Source organism: Hesperophylax consimilis, chromosome 15, assembly GCF_061612785.1.
Source record: "Hesperophylax consimilis isolate HC1 chromosome 15, BYU_Hcon_1.0, whole genome shotgun sequence".
Classification (NCBI taxonomy): domain Eukaryota; kingdom Metazoa; phylum Arthropoda; class Insecta; order Trichoptera; family Limnephilidae; genus Hesperophylax; species Hesperophylax consimilis.
This window is the reverse complement of record NC_142850.1, coordinates 36,384,953-36,405,179: the sequence shown is the minus strand read 5'-3', so window position 1 is coordinate 36,405,179 and position 20,227 is coordinate 36,384,953. Positions and strand designations below refer to the sequence as shown.

The 20,227-nt window shown below is 34.0% G+C and overlaps 1 protein-coding gene across 1 annotated transcript in view; it reads right to left on the bottom strand.

Moving 5' to 3' along the window:
• LOC149417704 (PAS domain-containing protein cky-1-like) overlaps positions 1-20,227 on the bottom strand; it is a 207,912-nt gene that overhangs the window by 10,582 nt on the left and 177,103 nt on the right. The window contains exon 8 of the mRNA XM_089640144.1: positions 17,482-17,635. Coding sequence (XP_089496270.1) covers positions 17,482-17,635 — 154 coding nt within the window. The remainder of the gene's footprint in view (positions 1-17,481; positions 17,636-20,227) is intronic.

The window sequence follows — 20,227 nt, the reverse complement described above, 5'->3', positions numbered from 1 at the left end:
TATGAGTATCAAAAATTCGCCAAAACAGTTCCCAGTTTTAAACAGCAAAAAATCAATAGAAATAACTTCTTAAGAGAATCTTTAGATGTACTTACCCAGTTTCATACACATCTCTTTCGAATTATTTCCACTTGAAACTGACGATTGTGTCCGTGAATTTAATTAATGTGTATAAACTTCACTGAAAACTGCTGAAAGTTGATAATTTTGCATAAATATTTAGACATGCGCTAAAACACAATATTGATTATCTGCAAATAACAGATTTGGGTTTGTTGCAGTTCAATACTAGGCCATCGATATATTATCCTCCGGTCTAAACAGGGAACAAATTAAACGCACAAAATCTGTCGATGTGTTGCACAAAAAGCTCTCAAATTATGATTAGTGCTTTGATTCAAAATTTCACTGTGAAATTATCTGTCTGTGACATTTAGATCTGAACTATTTGTGATGATTTCTACCATCATGAGCTCTGTCACTTTTAAATATACTTTCAATCTTCGTCTTCATAAAAATGTCTCAAGATGTTCCTTAATAATGGAAGCTTATTATTCCAGGTACGATTCGTCGTAGTTATCCATCCCTGCCTACTCCATCGGGGAGTCTGTCTGACGGTTCTTCCCCACGTAATGTAAATGTATATCTACAACAAGACGACATGACACTCGCATTCCCTGTGTTCCTTGTGTTAATGGTGCTACAATCACCAACAAATGGTTCACTACGACGCGATTTTATAAATTATTTATTGTTATTTTATTTTTATTTCATTTTAATTTTTTTGTTATTTTTTTTAAATTAAATGCCATGCGACAGATTAAAAATGGATTTGAAGGATGAAACGGTCTCACTATAATAAAACAAACAAAAAACTGTCAGAAATTATTTTTTTTTTAGAAAAATTAAATATTGTAAAATGATTATAAGATATTTTAAAAATTAAAGCGATTTTATCACAAATGATAACAATTCTTGCCAATGGAGCTAAAATCTATAATTAAAGAGAATTTATAGTGAGAAAAAAACTTCAATGAGTCATTTTTAAATTACCGACTTGCCTGCGTCCCGCCCCTTGACATTTGTTTGTTGTGTTTCTTTGGATTTTTTTATACCTTTTTCTCATCAATTAATTTATTTACTTCTCATCGGGTGATGTATAAACTTATTATGTTTTTCAATTTTACATCCCACATGGCCATTATTTTAATTTATTTGTTTACATTGATTTCCGTGATATGCAAATAATGAAAGAAAAAACCCCGCAGGACATGTTAATGCATCAGCCAAATGCCTAAGGAGAGGCATAATTTGTCAAAAACTTAAATAGGTATCACGCATTAGAAAATATTAATAATTCGAGGTATTTAAATTAATTAGTTGCCCAACATAATAAAAAAGATAACTAGAAGTTCCTTCGATACAAATTTGTACGAAAAAAATATAGCCCAGCACTTAATTAAGGTGCTGCCACACGCAAAGTTCACATCAACAGATAATATAAAGCACAATAGCGCTCGCCATACAATCCCATACATACCCGACACAAGTAAAAAATAACACGCTATAAGTGTGGTTCTGAACTTCGCTAACCGAATTTATTTTACGTAACCGCTCCCGACGCGATATTTGAAAAGTTATGCGTCCCCCTCTCCGTCGTAAAAAGGGGGGGGGGTCATTTTAATTACGGAGCTACCAACTAAGTTCCGTGTTCCCTTTGACAGCCATGACATAAGCAGCCTAATAATGCATTTCTTATTTATTATGTTAGCTCATATCGTCATGTGTGCTAGTAAATTTAGAAACATAAAAAAACCTTATTTGGCAAACATACTTAACATATATTTAAAATATAAATATAATCAATATTTGAATTTGAAGTAAACAAATTTTCGCCCTTTCAAAATTAATCATATTTTTAACTCAGTATGTTTATATGGTAATATCATTCGGTTTTTTGATAAAGTTGGACGGCCTGATACCTACATAGAGAAGCTTCTAGTTTGTTCGTTTGTTGATTGTTTTCAATTGTTTTCCTGGGTAATCTGGTTTGCTCTCGTCAGCTCTCGTACTCTCTTCTCGTTCCCTGCCCTGGTGTTGGTCCTTGCCGCCTTTGCCTTCGACATTTTTGGAAATCGACGTGAGCTTATTTTACAATAATTTATTATATGTCGCTTTCGTCGATGGGCGTGCGAACTGCGAATTTCCTGATTCGACGGAGAGGTTATGTCAGGTTATGTGAAAATGCGCTATTTACGCGCAGATTGTTTAAAATCTAAAAAGTTTAAAAATAGCATTTATAATTATATAGTTGGCGGCATCATCATCTGAGGATGAGCTGTCCAACAGATCCAGCAATAGGCGACAAGTATCATCCATTTCTAAAACGTGCTCAAGCTGTCAGTAAGTAAAGTTGTCACTTTGACAGATGAAATTATGTTCCTCGGCCGCTCTCGAATTCAACTGACCCCCTCTCCTACCATAGGAAGAAATATTTGATAGCGTCGTGTGTCGGTAGAAAAGATGATGCGCTGTACATTAACTTTTGATGTGAGCTTTGCGTGTGGCAGCACCTTTATCAATAACGATAAAAACTCACAGATCAATAACAAATAAAAAATACTTTGATAGCAATTATTAAAGGGACTAGCGCAGACCCGTGAAAAATCACGGAATATTATGTTAAGTAAAGACGCTTTCTTAAAAATGGAAAAGATGAAAAATTATGAAATCTTACTTTTCTTGTAAAGATCAACTATGAGAAATTTAAACAAATACACATTACAAATCTTGGGCTTGGGATCACAGGGACCTATCTACAAAAATATAGTTTTGTGATAAACTCAAAGAAAGATTGGAATGCTCATATACCCAACTGTATACCCAACTGATGAGTCTATCTGTATCTCTTAAACATTTGTATGTACGAGATAGTAATGTCACTAATAAATGAGATTATGGCACTTTTTGAAATAAAGACATACGGAGCTCCAGGCCAAAAAGGCCCTTTCTCTTTCATCGTGATTTAAATTAAAAAGTGGTTGAAAAATAGATGTAATTGAGATTATGACATTAACGAAACCAAGCTTTTGTAGTTAGGCCCATGTGATCCTAAGCCTCTGAAATTCAGAATATAATTTATATAAGTTGCTGGTAAAAATATAAATATTACAGGTAAGATTGAATTGCCTGAATTCTAGACACATCAGTTCCAATTTTGAAAATGACAATTAATGTAATTTTGCTTTAAAATTTTGGAGGATATACATACTATTTTTTTACCTAATGTGGGTAATGTTGTAGTTATCTCTCCTTACAAATTTCCTCTCAACGATTAAAATGTTACGGATCCGAGTTCATTTAACCAGAGTTACAACCACAGACAGACGCACAACCGAAATTAGTATTTTTGACAGCTTAGAAGTGAACAGAATCTCACACAAATATTTTGTGTTTCTAATAAATAAGCAAGTGTGAACTTTCCCATCACAAACCGACATTAATCGCATTCCTGCCATTATAAATATGAGCGCATTCTCATATTTGCATATCACGTCACTACTCCTAAATAACATATTAGAGCGCATCTTCTCTGTGCTCGGGTCCTGTGTCGGCCGGCCGAGGCGTAATAACAGATCGCAGCAACAAAGAACAAATGTACCAACACCACAAGTGAAGTGTTATCTGGCGTCCATAAATTATAATAAATATCCTTTAAACCTTTATTAGACGTTCAAACATCACAATCGGCTTCTCGAATCGGGCACGATCATTTTTGTTTTATTTATCTGTTTGTGTGTTGTTGTGTATTATATTTATTTATTATTATTATTATATTGAGCCGAGGCGAGGCGAGATCGATTTTTCGATTGTAAAGTGAAATGAAGGTAAAGAGCAGTGATTCTCAAAGTGAGATATCTAAGGGACAGTGATGGTTCAGGGGCAATGCATTTATTCAAATTTTTAAAAAATAACTTGACATATTATTTCAACATATATTTTTTTGCATTCTCCACTTAAATACAGAAAATTCGCAAGGATAAGGAGCAATAAACATGGGTCTTGAAGACACGTATGTAGTGGGAGAAAGTAAACAAATAGGCTGGCAAATCAATCGACAGTCGAGCTATTGAACGAATCGTAGAAACGACCCGTTCTAATGTGACAAACGCCAGCAGTTTACGAAATTTGGGTCCGCGTTTAGGATATTTTTCGACTATGCACCGGTGTGGAAGAGATCGATTACGATAGTTCCTCAAAACAAGGCATCAACCGGACTGCCCCTTTCTGCACAGAGTCAAGAGTAAAAATATTTATAAATATATGTAAAATTTGTATGAAATTTTTTTTGTGAAATATATAAACTTTTTTATAAATATATTATACATAATATATATACATATATTATACATTATTATATTATAATACGTACATAATATTCAGTGGAACAATTATCAAAAGTAAAATATTTTATTACGATACAGAACTCATGCGGAAGAAAAGTACTATGCTAACCTTAATTGTTATTATATATATGAGATATGTTTTTAAGGCTTTATTTTTTAACATTAACCCAACACAGGAGGCCTTAATTGTTTATTGTGGTATTTTAAGTAGGTACATAGTTATCTATGTCCTAATACAATCCTTATATACATATAAATATACATATAATTATGGTAACACATTTAAAATGAATCAATCACATATTTTCTTAATTTAATTTTAAATGTTTTTATGTTTTCTTCTGATTTTATTTCTTCTGGTAGCTCTCCAAATATCTTCAACGCTCCGTACATCAATGACTTTTGACTCTGTGTTTTTTTCCTGAAGAGGATATGTCTTCTTTTGGGATGCTGTGTGAAGGGTCTTTTTATGGAAAATAAATAAATGAAGTTCTGGGAAGGTAAAGGGTATGAGAGTTATGTAGGGATCAGTGTGTCTAGGAGTGACGGACGGACTATATCCCTGCCATGGGGGATAGGTCGAAGGACCAGTTGGAGAGATCAAAGCTTTTCCCCAAATCAACCTCTCCCGATCTGGCAAGCCAGATAGGCGTATCCTGAACACACCTCCCCGATGAACCCGGGCACACCTTCTAAATCATTAAACGTAGCGAACCAATTGGGGTGACCTATGGCCGAGGTGTTTGTTATCCAATAAATGGTTTCCGGGGCGGCGGCACCCAAGCCCGCCTCCCGAATTGATATAATATTCTACTATATTCCGTGCAGTTGAACACATGTACACGTGTTTCTGTGAAAATATTGTTTTTCTCGAAAAATTCAATTCCAATGATATATTATAATGGAGGGGTGCGCGGTGATAATAAGTTTTGGAATCTCTGGTGCAGAATAATAAATCAACGCCCGTGTATACATATTATCTAGATCAGTTTGTATGAAAAGTCCCTACAGAGTGGGTATCGGACTTGCAGAGGACTATCGAACACTCAGTTCTAGGGGATGTCTAATTGTATGTGTATTACAGCCGCAACTTGCAATTTGTAGACTCGGATAGTGATTAATGCATCCAAGTGAGATATTTCAAAACCACTATATTCTTGGTTGTGTGAAAATAGTACTGAGATAATTGATAGCAAAATATAATACGTTATTTGAGTATCCGTTTCATTTGGTCAATATATATTATAGTACGTATCAAAGATAGGATATTGAAATATATCAAATCAATGTCATGTTAAAACCGGGTGTCATAAAGTAGGTAGAACAATGAAAACCACAGGTAGAAACAGTAAAAATGTGAAAAAACAAAATTTTCAAGATTTTTCCAATCGGTAAAAGTACTTTAATTATTATTTCGATATGATTTGAGATTTTCACGTTTAAAAGTGTTAAAGTGATTTATTTTTTAAGTATTATGCCGTGTTGCACCACCGCCATCTTAAGCCAACGTTTCGGTCAGGGCAGGACAGGACACAACTGCCTTGATGATGCATACTGTAATTCTGTCCAAAACGTTGAATAAATAATACATCATATTACCCCAACATTAACTTCCACGGTTAATTATTACAATTTTTGACAATTAATTTAAAATTGTATCTAAACAGTACAATAAAATTTACAATGAATTAAATCTCAGTATTTTAATATTATTCGATAAACATCTGTTTTCGTATTGAAACTACAAATATTTGCCAACACTATAGTTATATTAAAAAATACGTATCATTGAGATTTCACTTGAGAAGTAAATATCGTACATAAGCATTACGTATTTAGATTTAAAGCGTATTATTTAAATAAGAAGCTAATTAATTTGAGGTTGCAGGTTGAACGATTATGATGAACTTTTTTTATTTTAGAAATGATCACAAAATCTTTAAAATTAAAACAAATATTAGATACAAAAAACGTGCGTAAAAAACTTCAGTCAGATCTCCTAAGAAACTTGGAATGTGCAATGCAATTCGAGGTATACGATATCATTTCCACTATAAACTGGAGATTGTGAGAAGTGACCTTTTAGAGAACATCACAACTGTTCTCCAAATCACATAAACAGGCGATGCTGTCAAGATTGAATAAAATATTCAAACGTCTTTGTTGCAATAATTGCTCGAACCCGAGCCCTGCCCCCCGCCTCGGGCGAATTCAACATTATTATAAATAATTTTGTATTCCTAAATAAACGTTAGCATCAATTTGCGATATTGTGTTTGTACCACTGAAATTACAATGTTTTATCGAATATATGAAAAGATTGCTCCAATGCACAAAGGTCACGAACCTTAACTTTAGTTGGCCAAAAATGTGATAGCGAAAGATGTAAAATTTCATGAAAATAATTTTGTTTTTTTATTGATAGCACGATAATTAAATATTGCACGTACCTACAAATACATATGAAAGAGCACACCTCGTAGCATGAAATAGCGAAACTAAAAACATGTCGAAACGTCTCCACTGCCCAGCCGTCGCGTCGGAAACAACCGCTTGCAATTTTGGTCCTATTTAGCTGGTATGATATTTTTTACGTATTCATTAAGATACAGGTTGACTTTAATAGAAGAACAAAGTAAGTAGTAATAAATCTTGTATTTTTATCCATTCTCCACTATCGGTGCAATAGTGACTGCAACGTTAAAAGTCTCGAGCCTTACATTGACATTTTTTCCCATTATTTGATCCACAAAATTTGAACGTTGTTTTACAGAAAAAGTTTGTTTTTGAGACGTGTATTGCCAATCGCAGATTTTTTCCAATGAATGTGTTTTTGTAATGTGAAAAAATGGGACTTCGATTTAACTTTCTCATTATTATGTTAACTCTTATCCCCTGAAAAAACTTCAATGATACGACTACGGATTTTTATAAAAAACTTGAAATTACATATTTTGTATAATATTTATGTTTGGTTAAAAACCACAATCAAATACTATGTTAAATTGGTAAGTATTCCCATTTTTTCTCACAAATATCTATTTGTCCAGCTTAAGATGTTTTTCGGACCGCTGTGCATTGCGGAGATTTACTGGTTTCCTGTATCACAATTGAGATGTATCGGACTTGTCGGTATTTTAGTTTGTTCCGGGCATAATTCTTTAATGGCTCATAGTCCGCAGCGAGCAAACAACAAACGGCGATAAATCTAGGAAATTGTTTTAAGTAGACGTGGAACAATAGTGGAGGCGCCATATTTTATATGATAGTAACTGAGCAGCCCAAGTTCAAACAGATCGATCAGATAAAAATATAAACCATGAATCTAGTGCTCTGTCAAAAATTCTAGCTCTACTTCACTACCAATTCAAAGATAAAATAACTGTGACAATAGATTGCATATTCGAATTGGTTTAGCCGGTAATAAATTATTTTTAATTGGGAGGGGGTAAAATAGAATCATGTTAATAAGTCGTCTAAACGTGGTTAAAACCACAGTTTGAAAATGGTCTTGAAAGTCGAAACAGCTGTAACAATAACAAAAACCAAAAATTACTTGCAGAATTTAATAATTATTTTATTAAATTTGATTTAAATTAAATTAAAAAAATAAATTAAATGGAGTTCTACGAATTGAACACAAAAACAATAAATAATATTTAATTGTTAGCTTAGTGGTAGAGCCAACCCCCGGTAAGTCTAAGGTCCTGGGTTCAATTCCTAGATGCGACCGGACCTTTTTCTCATTTTTCAGTTTCACGTTTTTCGTTCGAGAGAAATTATCTTCACCAATTAAACAAGTATTTTAATTTCCGAAATTAGTCTCCAGAATTTAAAAATATTTTTTAGATTATTTGTATTTTATCTTGTCGGTATAATGTTAGCTGGCTCAATCTTGGCGCAAATGCGATGAATGTTTTATAAAACAAATTGTTTTATGTATCCTAAATTATTGCGAGAACCTTCGTCCGGAACCATTTTATATTTTTCTGTCTTTCAAATAACGGTACAGTATTAAAAAAGCCTCTTCATTCTTAATTACGAATCAGTCTTCTGCTCAGAGTGGCATCTCTCTGGTGCGGCGGTGAACACGGGAACGTTTAGCCTCTGCGGATGCTGCGGTTAAGTTTCACACTCGGGCTAAACCGCAGTCCGCACTGCTCAATGCTCGCTGCTGTTGTTGTGTTGCAGTTTAGTGTTTACACTCGGGTACGCACGGAGCACTGTGCAGCTTTGTCTTCAAGGGGTATACAACCGTGAAACTAAGGATTTGATAGTTGTTCAGATAAATACGGAAGAGGATATTAAGAAATTCTTACCGGCTGAGCCAATATTTCTCCAATGGTCCGATTGAAATATTAATAATGGTTGTAAAAGAAGGATACTTTTATAAGTGTTATTATTGGAAAATGCAACTAAAGAAACGAATACTGCTAACTACTTCTAAATTCTAATGCTAAGAGAACGTGAGTGAGACCACGTTATCCTTTAAATAGGATGTCTCGCATATCGTTGTCTCAATCTAAACATGGGTCATTTACCAATATTTTTAGATGAAATTTAGGCAATGCATAGTTTAAAGTGTGACATAGCTGCAGCCTAAAAAAGCGACCTTGAGAGTACTTGGTTACAATTTTGACCTTGAGATACTCACTTGGTTACAATTTTTGTATCTTGTCATCTAGTATAATACTATCTGCATAGTTAGCCTACTGCAGTTATCGAAATGTAGAGAGTCTGACATGGCTCACGTGCATTTAGAACCTCGAGTTCATGTGCCATGTAAATAAGTACAATTGGTTTCATTCCTTATCGTAGGTTAACATGGCTTAAAAATACTAGTAGTTCTGCAAATAGTAGACCTCGCGATCAAAAAAATAAGTTTCTATTTTTCTCTTTTTTACTAATTCATATATTTTCAAGTTTCAAATAAGGAATTGAACTCACAATTTATCCAAAGAAACGTCATAGGCAGAAAGGTATCATAATATTGGAAAAAAATGCGAATACGAAAGTTCAAATAAACGCGACGATTACACACTTAAATTAATCTTTACCGAACCGTTAAAATGTCCACCATCAAATGCAAAACTGTTGTGCTAAACCCGGACTTCGTATGATATAATATGTACAGAGATGTGCAAAATGGGTACCCAAAACCATTTGAAATGCAAAATGGAAATGGGTCAAAACATTTCCATTTGAAAATGCAAAATGCAAAATGGTTTTTAGAAAAGCATTTCAAATGCAAAATGCAAAATACCTATTTTCAAAATGCATTGAAAATGCAAAATGGTTTCTCAGGTCAAACAATTAAAATAATTATAAAATTTTAAAACAATTTTGTCATTTAATAATGGACATCAATGTAGAACAAACATATTACATGATGGTAAATCCAAAAACACCACGACTACAGATTATGAAACCACAAAAAAATTGCGCGAGACTAATGTTGCCAACGTAAAAACATAGAAACTGCTATCTAACATTTAATATTACAGCGTCATGGCCCCATGTTCAGTATTTGAATCAGTATTTTTTGTAATGGTATCACTCAATTGCCAGGGCTCCTACCAGGGAGCAACTTGACAAATGTAAATTATCTCCCGTAGTGAGGTTGAGGACCGACTGATATTTTGTGCTTATGAAAAAAAGATGGGTGGAGATAGTAGGAAGAATGTTGCAAAAAAGCATTTAGAATGGAAAATGCATTGAGAAACAAAATACCCATTTTGCATTTCCATTTGAAATGGATTTATTTGAAATAAAGCACATCTCTGAATATGTATCTAGTTCTAAGACTGTTATTTTAGTTTCTTCTCGTTGAGTTGGGTACCACATGTCTTAACCGTAGTAGATGACTACCAGTTTTGTTTTATTTTTGAATCGCAGTGATATGCAGTGATTTTACAATATTTATCTAATTTTAAATAAAAAAATGTTTTTGGATGGTTGGTCCATTTAGTTCAGTCTGAAATCCAACCGAGGATGAATGAAACCGGCATGACATAATTGAAGTTTCAGTATGGCTGGGTTGAAGAGCCCTGTAGTGGGGTACTGTGGGTAGGTAATGGGTCCGGGTGGGTGGCTAAGCGCCGGCGCAAGTTTCTTTTGTTATTCGTACTCCATCAGCGAACCACTCTGCCGCGGAGACTCCTCCGTCATTACGTGTCGGCGGTCGGTCTCTCCCGAGGGAGGGGAGGCTGCCAACATGTCGACGATATTATAACAGATGAAGATACAAGGACAAAAATGAGTACGGCTTTTGTATCAATATACTGTAAAAATGTGACTGTATGACCACTTCCTAATAAAATATTAGTCATTCAGAATATATCTGAACACGTATCCTTGTCCGAATAAATTTAATGGACGAGATGAGACAATATTATTATTTATAAGAACATAATATGTTACGACTTCCTCATAACATATTCGTGCTTTACTGACAGTTTGTTATGAAATTTATCAAATCATTCGTTATGGGCTTCCAGTCAAAAATATATATATAGATATAGGCTTGCATAAAAAAAAACCATATTAACAGTTTTAAATTTATGTATTATATTCAAATGTAAATATATGGTAGACACTGATATGTATAGAAATAAATAAATAAATAAAATTAGTCCTATTTTCAACAGGAAAACGAGTAATTCGACCAGATTCTTAATAAATTCACAATATTTCGTATCAGTCAGTTTTCTCCGTGTATATTTACAAAAAACAATAATTCCATATTTTGTCTTCAATTTAATATATTAAATGATTTTCTATTTTCGATTTCATTTCCAATTTTTTTTAAAATCACTTTTTTTCTAATGAAGAGCATAAGAAATGTGGTCTAGAAGTGGGAACTCAGATCTCATATTTTTTGGCTGTCCCTCTCTAAACAAATATCCTCTCTTCTATCATGCCTTACCTAAAGTTGCACCCCTTTCGTTCAACGTCTCATCTCTGAAGTCTCGGTCTGAACTCGAGCTCAATCTACCATATAATTATGAAATTTGGCCATTTAATTAAAATTAATATTTAAATTTGCCTTTTCTTGAATGGTGAAAGCCAGAAACAGAAAAAAACATTTAAAAATTCTTAAATTACTTTAAAATTACTTTGTGGCATTCTTTTAATTATCTATCTATCAATCAATTTTTTTATTTATTTTTATTTATTTAATACATGTTACATTGTTTTGAAATTTACATAAAGTAGCTATAATGAATCACCATACTAGGCGGCTGCTTGTTTCATGGTGACCAATTGAGTGTAATTACTTTGTATGAAATATGAAATCTAGTGTAAACATATGAAATTAGTAACTATAGATGAAGCTAAAATTTTGGAAAAATTGTAATAAAAAGTAGAATATAGAAATTAGAAAGGAGAAAAAAGTAAATTAGCATTAGATTGTAAAAATGTACATTATTATATATATAATTTTTAATATGTGTGCATGCAAGCACACATGTGTATATAGCAGCAGACATACCTATATACATATAACAACACATGTATATATACACCCATATGACGCATCCTCACGCATATAAACAATATATACACCTCTATCTGAGTACTTGGAATAGGCTACTAACACTATAACAATTACATATCATTGTATCATTTTCTAAAGCTTGTACTTGTCGGAGTTTTAGTTGATTTTTTTGTTGTTCAAAAATGAGTTTAAATAGTGAATTTACAAATATGCGCTATATCTAGTACGTCAAGCACGTTGAATTGATGATACCAAACTCATGATAATCAGAATGTTAGGTATCATCTTCACGATCTACCAATAAATTGTTATAAGGTCCGTCTTACTGAGTAATCATCAACATACGAACACATGATTGTGCCGGTAAAAGTTAGTTTTAAAATTCAAATCTAGTGATGTAGGTATTCAACAAAGCTTTTTATGACATTTTAACTATAGAAAGCATTTGGCGTACCAAACTCACAGACACATTCTTATACATTCGGGCATAGATATTCTGTAAAAAGTGCGTAAAACGGACACCACCAATTTTAACGTTTATGAGAATGTTTGTTCGAAAATGGAATATTTTTGTGTTGATTTATTTATTTAGAATAACGTGCAATGATTAGAAGCTATTTGTTTTTTTTTTAATACTAACCATCTCAGTTGAGAAATTTTATTTTAGTATTTGAGACCGGGTGTAGGTAGTCCCATTACAATTTTAATTTTAGTGTATAGTATGAATGTAATATAATGTTTTGGGACACAAACAAAATAATTCTGCATGCAGGTAACAATACACATATCAATAAATTGTATCACGAAAGCAAGTAAATGTGATGTTCTAGATATATTTTTCTCTCGGTCATCTACATCGGAAATCAAATAGCGGAGCCTTAATCGTAGATTGTTCAAATTTCGTTGTGAGCAAATATGCTTATCTGGTGGCGAAAAACCAGGCGCCGACAATCTTTGGACATCAACACGTCAAAACCTTCACTATTTCATCATCAGCGTAGGGAGGAAGAGTGTAGGGAGAAGGTGAGAGATGAAGGGGAGAGGCGGAAGAGAGCGGGGAGAGGCAGGCAGGTACATAACAGATACCGGTACAATATGAGCCGAGAGCGGTACCGGAGATCAAAGCCGTAATTAGTGGTGGCAGCGTACAGACTGTAGAGACACAGGGAGTAATTCATTGACGTGCTTGATTGTCGTGTGGTCGGCAAATGCACTCCACAGTGCTCCCTGCTCACTGTACTCAAACCTTACTTATTCTACATAATTACTAATTACTACGTACTTGCGATGTAGTTTCTTTATTTTGTACGCTTTTTAATGATCAAATTCTTCCTCTTAAAAAAATAACATCGTTCATCTGAGCCATATTTCTTAAATTCACTCCGGAAAATAAGAAGCGGTGTCGCTTGAACACTTGGTACTTGGTGGTGTGGTACCTCCAACGTATGTTAAAATAAACAATGTTTTGTTAATACACATAGAATGCAAAAAATATTAAATCCGTCATAATGCACACAAAATATTATTATTTTATGTACTCCATATGTGTATCTCTATTGGGAACATAATAAGAGCAGGGTTTACACTTTTTTACTGTGCCTGTTTGAATATACAGCGTAAAAATTGTGAATGTATTATAATCTTTGTTGTGTATTGTATATAATAATTTAATCTTTGTTGTGTTGTGTCAACAAAATACTTGAACTTTTAATTTGATATCTTAATTAACAGTCAGTTAAAATTATAAGGACCCCGACCTTCAGTTTCCCCAATTATTTATTATCCTATCTGTATCTACAATAATCGAAAGCTAACGCCATTTATGGGGAACCATATATGGCGTTAGACTAGTGACATCTATGGGAAAGCTTTTACATTAATACCAAGGATATCATATCTTTCTTTTATTTAAAACTAGCTGACGTGTAACCGGCCTTCGCTCGGGGTTGTAATGATTTAGAGTAAAGTTTGAGGTTGTGAATTCTAGGATAAACATTTTCATTTCTCTACTTTCTGTAAATATAATATGCAAGTATTATATATATAAACATTTCGAATGAAATTCTCTAAACGATAGTGCGAACCCTATCAAAATCCATTTCGTAGTTTAGAAGAAATAAGTGCACAGATAGACAGACCCGGAAAGCGACTATATTTTAAACTATTTAGAGGTTGCGTAAAAATTCCAACCACTCTAGACACAATAGTCGGGGTCATGGTCGGTCCGACTTTAGTTGTTTGTAATCTCATAAAGGCACAGTAGTACTATATTAATAACCTAACTTAGTATGTAGGTCATTATTGTTATTAATTAATTACACGATACAGGAAAAATAAATGGTTTCATACCAAACACTCACACTTCTATAAGTTATCGAATAGGACCGTATTCATAAATAATAGTTATTAATGTGATCTACATAAAATATAAAATTGATTCCGCTGTGAATGTCATAAATCATGCATTACCTATATTCAGATATTGTTTCCCATTAACAATCCGCATTGTATTAATCATGGCGGATGACGGTTTTGGCTGTTCATGATTTAATGTCCGCTGCACCCTGACTAAAATTGACCTAATTCGTAACCATGATAATAACTACCTTCTAACTTCTGAAGTTTCACCACATCTGTTTTAGCTGAACTTATTTGCTGTCGGTTGAAGTAATTAAACATCTTGCCTTTATATGCGTGATATAGAAACACGTTTGTGATGAAACCAAATGAAAAGACAATCGATAATTTTATGTCTTGGGAATAATTTTACTTCTGGCTAGTGATGTGCGTAACCGATTCGAAGAATTTCAAACAGAACATTGGTACTATGTATTTGTTAATTCCGATTTATCGTGTTTCTTGAAGAAATAATTACTATAAATTATTCTATTTTTATCTCGGGAGCAGGGATAGAAGTGGTAAAACTTATAGGGTGACATTGCACTCGAAACATTAGAGATTTATTTTATCGAGATTCTTCACATCGAAAAAAAAGAAATTTCGAACAATTTTTATTTTTATAGCGTTTGTGGAATATTTTTTTATTAGTGAATATAAAAAAACTAAAACGATTTTTGGCAAATTATGCGAAGTTTAAGCGATTGCTTACCATAATGTGCCAAATTAAAAGAATTAAAAAAAATGGGATAAACGGTGCAATCCAGGTGGATTTATTGTGTTACAATAAACAGTGTTCATATGTTTCACTATTAATATTTTGAGGAATTACATTAATTAAATCGAAAACCGAACACGAAACGAATGGAGTCGTACTTGTTTTGTTCTATGTTATGTGGCTGTCCGAATAGAGTCACACTTGATTGGTTCTCGAGGATCTAAATTATTACATTCAACTTTACTTATATGTTTTGGTTAATTTTTATTATTCTTCATAATTTGGAAGAATTTGGAAGCCATTGCATTGAACTAACCACTTATTAATAATGAATTACACATTTTTTCAATCGATTGTTTCGAGACGGATTACTCGAGAACGTCGACATATCCCCATCACTGTTTCTAAGAAACTTTTTAGTGTGACATCGCTTGTATGGTATGATTATTTCTTTTGTATTAAAAGCTTTGTTTTACATACAAGGACACTTCTGTTTCCAAGTATTGCACTGGGAAGCGTGACCATTGTTTCATCATAATAATAACAACTATTTGATAACATCTTCAACTACTATCTTCAATAAGGGAAAAAAATTATTGATGAAAGAGAAAGTCTATACTATGTAATAATGATGAAAAAACTATGGCTTATGTTTTAGCGCCAATTAGTAAGAAAACAACATCACAGTATTCAGTATTGCAAATAAATCAGATAATAGATAAAAAATATTTTAAAGGTATTTGAATTTTACTCTTCTTCAAAGAAGCCATTTTTATGTCTCACCACATACAAATTTTTTTTCCTCGTATTCGAATGATGAGGCTTAATGCGATGATTCTAGATTAATAATTGAGTTTACAAGTGCGGCAAGTTCCCTCCCAGGTGCCGCGTAGTGGATTCGTTTTCTTGCCAGCTAAGGTCTCCATCAGTACACAATTGAATTTTCCCGGATTTATTCATCTCTATAAGGTTAATTTAATTATGTTCAGGTTATTTAAGACCCATGAATGTTAAAATTTCTTTAAAAAATTACACGCGGGACCAATTCTGAAATCCAGGCCAATCGTAATCCAATTTCGAAAAAAGTTGGATTGCGATAAAGCCTTAGTACGTCAACTTGTGGTCATTGTGTTTCCAAACCAAAACTACCATATTCCGTTCTTCAACTCTAGATGTTGAAGATTAAGATAACACTTCGATGAGTACAGAAATGACGTGGTGACGTTTTGTTTTTGAAATTTCAAATTATCTCCATAGAAAAGTCAAAAACATCATAAACATGGAAAATATTCACAGGGCTGCCAATATAATCATTTCTTCCAATCTTCGACGTTCAAGAATAGGTATAAATAAAACATCCAACAAAGTTCGTCGATACGACGGGTAATTATACTTTTGCAGATGGCGCATAATGAATAACTCTTGAACGCTATTGGAGAATTGAGCCCAAGACGGTGATGAATGTAAGTAAGTCTAAAGTCATGGTATTTGAGAGAGAGAGTGAGTACGAAAACAATTGCAATATAGTTGGGAATGATGACCACTTGGAGCAAGTAGATGAGGTTGTGTATTAAGGAAATATGTATACGAGATATGGGAAGGCTGACAGAGGTATTGAAAGAATGGTAAATGGCAGTAACGCCATTAATGGGGGACTGAACGCATTTGGCGCTAACAAAAAAATGTCGTAAGAAGTGAAGCTATCAGTCAACAATAGAGTGCTGGTACCTACCCTGATGTATGGCAGTGAGGCATTGAACTGGCAGAGGAAGGATGAAAGTAGACTGAATGCAGAAGAAATGAGATCCCTGAGGCGTATGTATGGTAAAACCATCTATGATTGTGTGAGAAATGTGGAGATCCGTAAAGATGCATGGTTGATATATGTTTGATGGGTAAGATTAAAAAAGGGACGCATAGATGGTTTGAGCAAGTAGAGCGAATGAACGAAGAAAGGAGTGTAAGGAGAACATGTGACGCAAATGCGAATGTCAAGAGTCAGAATAATTGAAGAGTATGTAAGAGATGATGTTTTAATGTGAATGAGAAAAGGAGTGTGTTGTGCCAAGACCGAGTTCGTCTTCTCTACCCAAATGACGATATGGTTAGTTGGTTAGTTAGAGCCCCAGACGTTAATTTGGAAGCCCATAATTGCCTTAATGATATTTTTGCCCTCGACTAATCATTGAAAAACCCGGGAATAAGTCAAATTTTACCTCCTCGATGTACTGAAAATCTATCAAGAGGTATAATTTAGGATGACCCTAGATTATCCCTATTATAATACTTTACTTTTTCGGGGTCTTGTGTATTTCAAATCTCACTGTAATTAGGCGCTCTCGATGCGTTTTGGCCTTCCCATCACTTTAGGAACAAATCCAAATTAATGGACGGTTTTCGGTATTCGTATCAGATGGCTACACCAAAACTAAACGCCAAAAAAATTGATAAATATTTCGTACCTCAGTACTTGGTTAGTGCAGACGATGACAGGCTGCTGACTGTTCTCCATATTGTCCTTGACCTGCAGTACGCTGTGAAGGAACATCCAGTCTCCCGATCTCCGCTGCACCCGTAGCAGCATGATACAGGATCTATCTTGCTCGGACTGGGTTACTGAAACAAGATTTCCGATATTAAATGGGGTTTTGTTGTGAAATATTTATCAATAAGAGCATTGCGGTAAGAGAACAATATAAAACATTTGATTTGTCAGATTTTCCGTGGCTCCATCTGCAGCTTAATGGATCAGCCGCTTGGCGCTGTGCTGACATTCCACCGGACAGTTAAAACAAACAAAGTATACAAAGTTAAAGAAATATAATAATTCATCATATTTTTACAGTTATTAAACAATAGACTACATTATTATTTTGCTTACATAACTTAGGATTTAACAGTTTTTTTTTTTAAATTTATTCATTAGAGCTCCGTTTTCAGGCTATCGAGAATTGTGGAGAGGATATTATTGAAGTGAAACTTCTTTAGGCGCGTAATGGATTTTCGGGGACGGAGTAAAACCGAGTTAGGATCGACACGAAAATGCGGGTACCCCCACCACCGCTCACCGTTCACTGTCCCTCTCTCACCATATGCGCTTGTTGAGGTGGGGGAGCCGCTCACGAACGTTCTCTCTCTTCTCTTCTTTCCTCTCTCTCAGACACCAGCGAACTGCGCCACGCCAAGCATCAGCTGCTTGGTTAGTATACTGCGTCGTGAGTGTAATACGAGTGAAATACGTAATTGATTGTGGTTCATACGGTTTGGTACAGAATTTCAGTGTTAAAAATGAGTAGTGACGAGATAGAGGTGATGAACACATCAGTGGCACAAGAGGAAATATCCCCTGAGAATCACCAAAGAAGAGGAGAGTCTGATTCACACAGTGATGACATTAACATAAGGTAAATATAACCTATAAGAGTTGATAAATATTTCACAATATAGTAGTATTGTTGGAATGTATATATCTCGCACTTTAGTTACCATAACCCAATTATCACGACATTAGGAAATGATATTCATGAAATTGACAATGAAAATGGCACATGATTGGTAAATTGTCATTGTAATTTCTTTGTAATTTTTAATTGTAATATTGTTATTTATGTAATATTGTATACTTGTGAATAAATTGAAAATTTTTGGAACTATACATTAATCGAACGTCATTCATCTATAAGAAAATATTAGAAAAAGCAAATCCATGCTTCGTCGTTGAATTATTTAACCTCTAATTTTCAAACTAACCTAAGAGAGAAAATAGAGATGATGAAATGAAAATAGAGAGAGAGGAATACTAGAAGTTTCACTTCTGTCTTGCGTAGGCTTGACACACCCACTTTTTATTATCTTTAACAATATCAATGAGCAGTATTTGTCGCGTGCCTTTAATTTAGTATCAGGATCGACGTATAAGAACACCGATCACTTTGTGATGACATAATTAATAAATTGAGGTCAAACCACTTTGTTGGGAACAAATTCTACATATTTCGGGAATAATTTCTCTTCATGAAGATGAGTCATATACTAAAATTAAATATATTTAAACATTCGGAGAGGGGGATAGGGTGGGGGGGGGGAAACCCAAATCAGCAGAAGAATTGATAAAGGAGTAGAAGAAGAGTTGCTGGGAAAAAAACTTTGTACTTTGTTTTAACAACTTTTAATTTTAGTTATGAATTGATTAAATGATTTAAAATAAATCATATATATTATGTACATGCTTAGGAATATCTGAAACTACCAGGTAACAGTGCCGAACAATACTCCATATCTTCTTTCTCCCTCTCTCTGTCATTCCTTTTGCCACCAGATACCTATCTATCGCCGTTTGGCCCTAGCGAATTGTTGCAGGTACATACACTTTTTTTACGTAGGAAGCGGAACATTGAAACTATATCAAATGTAATAGGGATCATTGTTTTCTTCTCCATACAAGTAGGGATGTTCTATTAGTTGAAAATTGTATGTTTCTGTAGGTGTCAACATCGTGCCAATTACACATTGGTTAAAAACGTATTTTCTTTTGTTCTTCTATTTCGATCACTTTGAGCATAACGAATTGCAGAATCAGTGCAGGGTCTTGATTCTCGACAAGGTCATTCCACTCGAATGTCGAGTAGTTTGACCCACTCGTTGTTCGACGTTTGGCGTATGTACCTAAAAACGAAGAGACACATAAATAAGAACATCGAAAAATGTATGTACTTTCGACGGCGAATGCGAGTGGCCTGAATTTGAGAATCGATGATACCCGGTTCTATCAAAAAAAAGTGACAGAATATAAATTAATTAAACATTCAATAATAATTAATGACAACGTTTTCCACGCTGTCCGAAACGTGAGCAAACAAAGACATAATTACCCAAACACAGTTATAATATATTAATCTAACAATGTCTGCACTTAGAATGTATATACAACACAAGGTATAATTAGTGTTTTATGAAAGACAAAGGCAAAATCAAGGCAGTGTTCTCTGTGTTGTAAATCACAAAGGAATATTATATCATATTAGTGACAAAGCCTTCATATATCACTGATTAGCTACGATCACTGATAGTATACACCCCTTTGATTATACAAGTGCATTAAATGACCCCCTGTGCAGAGACGTGAAAGACTGTACTAAGACAGAGTAATCAATCACCCCACCGCTATTATGTGCTCCCGATACTTATATTTATGCTTTTGCAGTGGCG